This window comes from Cariama cristata, unplaced genomic scaffold (assembly GCF_000690535.1).
Source record: "Cariama cristata isolate BGI_N322 unplaced genomic scaffold, ASM69053v1 scaffold16226, whole genome shotgun sequence".
Taxonomy (NCBI): Eukaryota; Metazoa; Chordata; class Aves; order Cariamiformes; family Cariamidae; genus Cariama; species Cariama cristata.
Window position 1 is genome coordinate 49480 of NW_009621746.1, and position 10087 is coordinate 59566.

At 35.9% G+C, this 10087-nt stretch overlaps 1 protein-coding gene across 1 annotated transcript in view; it reads left to right on the top strand.

The window, feature by feature from the left end:
- The window catches only part of LOC104163183 (TNF receptor-associated factor 3-like), a gene marked incomplete at its 3' end in the record, with an annotated part of 20923 nt that extends 12351 nt beyond the window's left edge, over positions 1-8572 (top strand). The window contains exons 6-8 of the mRNA XM_009702093.1: positions 1943-2017; positions 3805-3897; positions 8432-8572. Of these exons, the coding sequence (XP_009700395.1) occupies positions 1943-2017; positions 3805-3897; positions 8432-8572 (309 nt within the window). The remainder of the gene's footprint in view (positions 1-1942; positions 2018-3804; positions 3898-8431) is intronic.
- Positions 8573-10087: the final 1515 nt, after the last annotated feature.

The window sequence follows — 10087 nt, forward strand, 5'->3', positions numbered from 1 at the left end:
AGAGCGTATTTAAATCTTCAGCACTCTAAGTCTCACTTAAGGAAAGTTAAGTTTCTGATCTGAGGATAAGCTTTTCTCCTTTCACTGATACTTACTTCCTGAGTTGAATTGGTACTATTTTTCTGTTACACTTGTAAATAATTAATCATGTCATGGTGCATAAGGCACGTACCAAACACAGGTGCAGTCTTTTCCCCCAGGATAATGAAATATAAAATGTATGATAGGTACTACATGTATAAAGAGAAATTGCGCTGCTAAGAAAAGAGAAAATACGTATACTGAGCCAACTCTATAATGATGACTTCCAAGTTTAGATCCTGGTTCTGGAGCACTTAAGCATGTTCTTAAATCTTGACTTTAGCAGTTACTTTGAGAAGAGGTGTATCCGAGGGTTAATAAGAATTGACCCATTAAAGCCTGGGTCCTTACACATATAGTCAGAATTGGGTTCTGAAACCATTGGTAGAAACAGAACTTTAACAGTCATCTTGCCCTGCATCATCTGTTGCTGTATGTTGCTTAATTTTTTTTCTGATACTGTGAAAAATGTATATATTAGTTGCATGGTTAGGGACAACTCCAATGCAGAAAATGGGAAAATGCCTGCCTAACAGTTTGAGAAAATTCTGTAGTGTATAACAAGTTAGTATCTTACTGTAGAATAAAAGGCAATTTTTCATGTTTACTTCATAGCTCTTTGGCAGACTTCTAATTTTGAGAAGTTGAAAATGTGGCATTCTTGTAAAACCTGTTATACCACATGTCTCTTATTTGGTCTTACTTTTTTTCTGAACCACGTGTCTTTTGAAACTACTGTGAATTTCTGCAGATAGTGTTTAGAACATAACAGGTGTATATCAGAGATGAGTGACCGATTGCATCTCAGTATCACATTTTAAAGACTGTTCTGTCTGTTCCAGAGCTACAAGTTCAAAGCAGAGTTGGTTCACCACTTCTTTCCATGGAGGTGGATGAGCTGAGTCATGTGGGGCTTATGATGTGGGAATTTCAAATGAGATTTTGAAACCCAAAAGAGTGATGCCAGCTGAGGAGCTAGGCTCTAGCTCCTGTCTGCTTTGTGGGAAATAGAAACTGCAGATCCTGTTTTTGAAGAGAGAGTATTTGTTGCACTATCCGTTCCGAAAATGGTTCTCTGCTCCAGCTTTTAGGCAGTTTGTATCCAGTTGCTGCCCTCGGTGCTGCAATGGCTGCTGTCCGTATATATGCATATGCTTCTGTAAACTGGATTATTTTTAAATCAAAAGTGGTCTGTGCTCATAATAATCTAAGATATTGGAATAAATCTCAATCTGTGAAAAATGCAGGCATTTTACTGATCAGTTTTAATCGTGTGTACTGCATTTTTTTGAAGTTACTTAACTGTATCTATTCTAAAACTCTTTGTCTGTTTCATGCAGTACTTGTTTAGTCTTTTTTGTGTAATTTAACTGTTAAATTTAGGCATGGAGAATTGCATGTTATGTTTTGAAAAATTGGTTACTCATGAAATTAGGATTAGAAAAAAAATGTACTTTACTACAGTGAAACTGATCTTAAGACTTGCTGAGAACACCAGCAAAAAATTACTTGTTAAGAAAAGATTAGTCATTCACTAAAGTCGTATGAGATCATATAAATAATTGTAGAGTGTGTTCTTTTTGTTTGCTTTTTTTAATTGGGCTGCCTATTGAAATAGTCTTTAGTAGAAGTTTCACTGTATATTAAATGTATCACACTGTATACTGTATTGGCATGTGCGTGTGGTTTACGTGTATATATAGCATTTGCACTTTAGATCAGACTGGAGAAAATATACACACGTGTATTGTATGTTCTGCAAATGGCACACAATACAAACCTGATAACCTGTGCCCTTTATGTTTTGAGCATTATCATGCAAACGTCTTTTGCCAAAACTCACATTTTTTTCCTATTGCAGTTGAATGCACATTTGTCAGAATGTATTAATGCCCCAAGTACCTGTAGTTTTAAGCGTTATGGCTGCACTTTTCAGGTCAGTATATAACAATTATACTTCCCAATTGATGAAAGTCTGCAAATAGAACTTAAGTCTTTGATGTGAAAGTTCTGGACTTTTCTAGTCTCGGTTAAGAAAAAGTCATCCAGTTGCACCAAGTGATTATGCAGCAGATGTTTGGTTTTGCATTTTAAAAATAAGCAATATAAAAAGCCCGCACATCCCTGCAGTGGTTTGGGAGTTCAGTTATTAGGTACATCTTGTTGAAATAGGAAGATGATACATTTGAAGAACTTTTTAACTTGGAATAAAAGGAAAGTCACTTTTGTTCTTCAGATAGTAGACTGGTAACTTCACTTGTTGCTATGAAAGTATTTATTTTCTTGAGCTAAGTATGTTTATATTTTCTCTCATATGTGTGTCAGTATTTTTATTAAGGTTAAATATACATTAGCACACTTAAAACATATACTTTTGTGTGCATTCATATGTCTGTGCACATAGGTGTATAATCAAAGCATAGCATGAAATTTATTTTAAAAAAGGAAAAGCTTTCGATTTTAATCCTGGCAATCCCTGCAATATCTTAAAAAATAAAAAAAGTTTAGTTTCATTAGTAGTATTCTAGTCTCTTCCAATATTCTGCTTCCCTTACCGTGTATCTTGGGGAATTAGGATGCTTTTATAATGAAGAGATTAGTCAGGACATTTCAGAAACCGCCAACAGGAAAAAATGGATTTTATCAGATAGTGTGATTCATTTGTTAGCCAATGATAACTTAGAGACAAGAACTGTCAGCAGCAACATTTCTCAAGAAACTACTTCCTGCAGGTATTTCCAGGTTCTTAAATAATGAGCATTCATCATTTTAAGTGTTAACAGTAATGCTCTTAGTGGTAGAACTGATCAATGCTGTAACCCTGCCCACTGTTATGTCATATGTATTGCCATTCATTTTATGTATGTATATGTGTGCATATATGTACATATATCCACATATATATTTTTAGTATTTTATATAGAGTACATACCTTGAGGATCATCAAAACCCTTTCAGTTGATTTGCAGCATATCTACCATCAAAGCTAACATACTCTGCATTGCAAAACACTTACTGATGTAGGTGTAATGCCACACAATACAAATAAAGTAATATGGTCTGCATCTTATGTACTCTGTATATGATCTATGTGTGTTCTGTAAACTTTTTATATAGTGGTTATTTGTAACACCATTTATAGGTTGTGCAGAGGCAGCGTATCTGAATCTCATAGAGCAATCATGGTAACATCTTAGGATGACAAACTAGGCATTGTAATATCTCTTAAAGTAGTTTATAAAGCTGGCAGTTTCCAGTGGTGATAAATTTATCTTAAATATTTGTCTTTAATACTCAACTGAGGGAAAATTCAGTGCTTATGAAGCTGTTCATGAAATACAACAGAAGTTTTAAATTACGGTTTGGGGAATTGGACATTTTAGGTTTTGTATGACTCGAGTTTTATTGTGCTTTATTTAGTGTAAAGCTACACAGAAGACGCCAAAATACAATTCATTTTGTAAATCTCGTTCATCTTTATTGTCTCTGACGTATCAAGCACACTGGATGGAGATATATGGCAGTTGTATAAAACACTTACTATATTAAATGTATTCCTGACTTTTGTAAATTCCCAAGTAGATTTCCCTTCTCTCTACAGTTCTGCAACAGCATCCATGAACCAAAATATGTAGTGGTGGTTCGATGTCTTGATATACTCTTTCTTTGTAGGTTTAAAAGAAGTGGAATTGGCTAAAATGTATAAATTCTTTGTTGTCACAGGGAACAAACCAACAAATTAAAGCACATGAAGCCAGCTCAGCAGTGCAGCATGTTAACTTATTGAAAGAGTGGAGCAATGCTCTAGAAAATAAGGTATATCTTCTACTCACTTCTAATTTACATTGATTTCTTTAAATCATATAAAAGTACTGGAAGAAGCGCTTTTTTTCTGTTTAACAGCTGTTCAACACTACAGCTAAAGCACTAGTAGGCTCCAAAAAGCAATCAAGCCGTTTAGCATATCAGGTACCTTTGTTATAACAAAACGCTGTGAGAAACTTGGCTTCGCAACTCCATATACACTTTTCCTCATTGATAACTTAATTAAAACGCTTTCTTCATGTAGATAAATAGTCTAGTATTAAATTTCCTCTCTGAGCTGCCCTCTTACAAAAGGGGGGGTTCAGAAAGCTATGGCAGCGCTATGAGCTGTCTTTTTGCTACGTCGGTATTTTTCCGACGTAGCATTTTATTGATTAGTTTAGTTGATTATTAGTTGATTATTATTATTAGAAATACCATGTAATAAACCAGTTATTTGTTTTATTTATTTTTGTTCTTGCTCTCCAAACTTAATGACCTGCAAAGGTTCATTAAGCTAAACATACTGTAACTCATGGGCACGATGATTTCTGCTTTAGTGCTAGACCAGAATGAAGTTCATGTTGCAGTGCTTCATTGAGACTCCTGGTTTTAGATTGTTTGGGATTTAGGAGATGCTGCAAATCATCTCTCTATCAGCAATGACATTGTGAATCATTTGAGTGACTTAACGGTCTGTTCTGCAAAAAAAATAAGGCTTTGATTTAAAAATACAAAACTTAAGAACAAGTCAATGTTTTCTTAAATATTTTTGAAAAACTTTTACATAGCCATTAAAATAATGCTTCTGCTTTTTTGGGGGGGAGGGGGTGGGGAATCAGAATTACCAAACTGTTCTACAAATGCAGGCAGAAGAGTCAGGAGCCCCTTCAGAATTTTTCTAGAATGAGTTAAAAAAGAGTAACAATTCCACTGTAAGCTCAGTGGCGGTTATATGTGTGGCTTGTGAATTCTGTCATCTCACAGCAGACTGCTAGCTTGAGTTTAGCAAACTCTAGAAAGCATATTCCCTTCTTGGCCTACAGCGTTCTCTCACGCATGGCTTTCCAGCAAGGTCCTGCGGCCGCAGGAAGTAACAGCTTTAAAGCCGAAGTTAACAGGAACAGCAAAATATGACTTTGTCCCTGGCACATTTGTCCCTGGACTGCTTGTTTTGGAACTTGAAGCCCCATAAGGAAACCATTGAACCTGGGAGAGGTCTAGTGTGGTTTGTTTTTTTTTAGATGGAAATTTTACTACATCTGTAGGTCTTACTTTGATGATCATTAACAATACTTGTGTGCTTTTGCACTTGAATCGCTTCGTTCATGTACGAACTGTACTTTTTTTGGTTTTAACAGATGCAAATTCATGTCCTTAGTTCTTTTTTCATTAGTCTGATTAAAACTATACAATTTATTTTACATCATAGGAAGAAAACCATGTTCCCTGTGACTTCCAGAATAGATCGTGTTCTGCCTTTTGTCAGTGTCCTGAGAGGTGCTTTGTCATTTAAAAAATGCCCAGCAGTTCTATGTTTGTCTCATATAGAGCTAAGAGAATATACAGTTTTCTACTCTTTTTATGTTCAATTTTTGGTTTAACTTCCATTAAGGACATAACTGCTTATCATTGTTTGTCCATTTATTTTTTTCTTTTTCTTTTCACTTCCTGCTTTGTAGACTTCTTCCTATTCATAATAAAGAGTTGAATCACTGGAAATCCCAAGACGGTGCCAAGTTACCAGAATAGCTAACCACATATCATATGTCAGTGACTTTGTTCTAGAGAAGGGTAACAAAATGATTTGTAACTTCATTGTTGTTCTCTTCTTTGAGAAAAAATTAATCAATGTACTGAAGAACAACAGTGCAAAGTTAACTTAGCTGATAAATACCATGGAAATCTCAGCCTTACTGAAGTCAGTGGAGTCTTGTTGGTTTCTGCAGGGCCAAGATTCCATTTGGGGTACTCTACTGTGATATGTATGGAGGGGAAAGGAGAAGTTGCCTTCTCCTGGTCACCACGTTCTTTAACAGTGCTTGTGGAGTATGCAAACTGAATGTCTTCAGAGCTGTGAAGCTTGTGTCAGGTTATGAGTTTGGTATTTGAATGGTGCTATTGGCAAGGAGTAGCAAGAGAAGGTCAGAATTAAAATCTTGGGTCAAAACTTTGTGGGGCGAATTAAAATTTGGTGTTTTGTTCACTCTGTGATGGGACAGACTTGCAGACTGAACTCCCATGGGTTTTGTGATGTTGGCAATGATAAGTTGAACATAATTTTGTGGCTTCGTCACATTCTTAAAGAAGTCTGGTATAAACTGTTTCTTCTTATTTTCTATGCAACTTAAATATGGGACCTGTTTTAATCCAGTTCTTTGTGGCATAAGGTTTCTTCCATTCTTTTTTAGTAAGCAATCATAAGCAACAGCTTAATATGAATAAGTGCTGAATAAGAGCGTGCTTTATCCTAAGAGTATTTCAAATATGACAAGGAAGTAAAGGAAGCTGATTGGTGCAGTTTGTAAATTGATGCTGTGCTTCCTTTACCCTGTTTTTTAACTGAAATTCCAAAGACACCAAATGCGATTTGGAAACTATACTTGGTGTTAAAGATTTCTTATTCACAAATTACCACCAAACTACAATCACTGACTTAGCAATGACAGTTCTGTATGATTAAGGGCTGCAGGATATAATTCTGTTTTTCTTGTGTTCTGTAAAACTGCGTGGAAAATCTCAGTACAAGGCAGGCCCACGTTTTATAACTTGTACAAAAATGGAAATGTAATGCTAGTGACAGAGCATAACTGCCTTATGATTGGGAGGCCTGAGGAGGAAACAGTGAGAAAAGGGGAATGTAAAGATCACAATTAACTAGAGAACTCTGATTCATGAAGGAAAAGGAGGATGCAAAAAATTAAAGTGGCTGCCCAGCAGATCGGAAGTATGTGGGAGGCAGGCATACTAGTTTAAATTTAAACTTGTTCTTGAAAATTTTCTGTAGTACCTAGGCATGCATTCCTTCAGCCTGGAGATTATTTCTCTCTCTGCACTGGCAAAATTAGCTTTGTCTCATTTCTGTTGAGCCTCTTCTGCCAGTTTTTCCATATACGCAATGCAGAACTAATGTATGGGTGTATATGCACACATGCTATGCTATATTGAAAAGTAGATACGCATGTGTATTATGGTATCACTATATTTTTGGGTCCCTGTCTGATGAACCTGCTGAATGTCTGTGGACTTTGGCAGTCCTTTGTCTCGTTTAGGCTAGTATAGAGATTGAAATTACTTACCTTTTAAACAGGCTAGCTTCTTGAGTGACACTTAAGTGATTTGACTGTGTCTGATTAGGGGGCAGTTAAGGTGGTGGAAGTCTACAGTGGTACCCACATCAGAGGTAAAAATGGCTTGACCTCAAACTAGCATCTGTATTGGAGGTGGTAGTGTAGATTTTTGGGGGAAACATGAAGCATCCAAGTAGTTGGTCTTAATGTGGAATGTTTTATCAAGATTTTTCTGGGTCAAAAATGGTGCTGCTTCTTATCCATATGAAGATATATCTGTGGAACTAGTCAGGGCATGTCCAGATGTCATTTTGTGTCAACTGTATGGTTTACTGTTGAATAATCACGCCTGGGGAAAAATGAGATTTTTTTTTTTTCTTATTTTTTTTTTTTAAAAAGCAACCCACCACCACAGAAAAACCCCTTCCCCAAACCACATTAATGAACAGAGCGCAAAATAGTATGATGGAGAATATTTACTACATTACTTTCATCCCCAAGGAGATACATTATATTATATTCTTCTAACAAGGCTCATGATTTAAAATCAGAATGAGTCATTAATGAATAAATTCATAAAATGTCAATACAGAGAGAGAATATAATCCACAGCCTGTAGCTCTTTAGTCTTTTCTACTGGTAGGCACTGTTGGATTTTCCTTCAAATATATGGATCCCTCCTGTATTCACTCATTTCAGTAGTTTTCATCACCATCACATTCTGTGAAGCCAAGCCAATCCCACGCAGATGATTTTTTTCCTTAAATTTGCTATAGATGAAGATAGATCGGAGTACATTGGGAAGATTAACGTTCTCTTTCCCGACTAGCTTTTCAGCTGCTCAGCTTCTCTCTGATATCCCTTCTATGCAGGGCTCAAGTTCTTAACACTGATCTAGAGCTAAATAGGTTGTTTCTTCCAAACTCCAAGCAGCTCCCAAGTCAGTTAGTGGAAACCGGGAAACCAAGCCATTAAACAACAAAGTAAATAAAGAAAAGTTTATGCTTAGACACAAGTTCTTTTGCTGTTTGTGTATCCTATCTGCACTTTCATTAGCCAAATTTGTACCACTTCCACACTGTGGAAGTGCAAAAGTAGCTATCAGAAGGCTGGGGTTTATTTATTTATTTGCAAGACATGGAGAGAGATTTTACTAGGATCTCATCCCTTTCATGTGTGTAAGATAGTTCAAAACTAATGAAGTTACAGGTATTTTTAATAAACTTTGGCAGGAGTAATTGTAGAATTTTTTCCAGGTGGCCTTGCTCCAGAATGAAAGTTTGGAAAAGAACAAGAGTATACAAACTTTACATAATCAGATTTGTAGCTTTGAAATAGAAATTGAAAGACAGAAGGAAATGCTGCGGAATAATGAATCTAAAATACTTCACTTACAGGTAAGAAATTTAGAATCTCCCCATTAAAACAAAAATGGTAGTAGCTTCTGTTCTGTGCCTTTACACTTATAAAGTGAGGTGTTCTAATTAAAAAGGGGGGAGAGAGTTTACCTTATTATAAACCTATTCTAATTTTTTTTTTTTTCCTCCTGGTCAGTAGTTGGTTTGTGTTTGTTGGAGTAAGATAGTTCACTAAACCACTGCAGTTGCCTAGCCTATGTTAAAACTAAAAACTCTGTTTATAAAGGGAAAAGATTGAAAACAAAATTACGAATATTATCTGAAGAATAATCATAATTATTTTTTTCTTCTCTACAAAAATGACTGTTTGAGGAACTACTGTCAAACTGGAGGACAAGATTAGCACCTTAAAACTGTCATATGTGCAATATAGATTTCTGCTTGCTGGTATTTTAAAAAATATTAATCATGAGTGAGATTAGTCTGGTGTGGGATTAATCGAAATGTAGTACCACGCATTTGAATACATTTTTTAAAGTCCATGTTTCTGTTGTCCTTCTGAAGAAAATGTATCTAATTATTCCTTTGCCAATAGGTCTGAGTTTCTTATTCTGTGGTCTGAATCACCGGGCCACAAGCCAGTGTTAAACTAGAAATCCTCTGGATGCTCTAGCATGGTGGTTAGCCCAAGCTGAAATTCTTTGCTTTGCATTCAGAGCTGGCTTGGAATGTGGATGCTGGGAATTTGTGTTAGCTTGCGTGATGCTAACCATAATTAAGGAAACCTCAGGAGATACTTGGCAAACTATTGTGAAGGTATCGTTTACACATTATTTTAGTACGTCTGCTGTTAGAATATCAGATACCTGGTTTAGCATCCAGGTTAAATGGATGTAAATAAAATTATCTTTTTCACTTACTGTTCACTTCAAATATTAAACTGCAAACGTTAATACTCAAGAAAGATGTAAGTATCCAAAATAGAGTGTGGCTAAAATTCAAAGGGTAGCACGTTCAAGAACTCAGAGCCTTGAGACCTTCGATGTTGGTTTATAAGGAAACCTTTAAGTTCAGCAACAGCAACATTTCTCCTTGTAGCACCTATTTCTTTCCATATTCTGCCGATGTAGTAACCAGTTTAGGCTGCCTTAATCACTGTTATTTGGTCTGATGATAGTCTGGGATATGGCTGCATGCTTACAATATTGCATTCTGACACTGGGAAGCTAATCCTTTTATGTATTGATACTGCTGATTGAATCTACCAGGAGGTAAGTTAATTTGTAAGCCTGGGGATTTTACACATGCTGTCTCAATAACCAGTGATGAGAAGGGAAATGGCAAAAATGTAGAGTGGTTTTTCATGATTGTCTTGATGACAGATTGCAAGATCTTTGATTTCCTCAAGCTGTAAGTGTTAGCAAAATCAATTTTCAAATGATTTATGTTTAGGAAAAAATCAAAACAAAACAATATGGTTGGCAGATTGCAACAGCTGGCTTTTTGGTGATAGTAAGTACTGGAGAGGATGTGTTTTGCTCTTTTTCTCCTCCC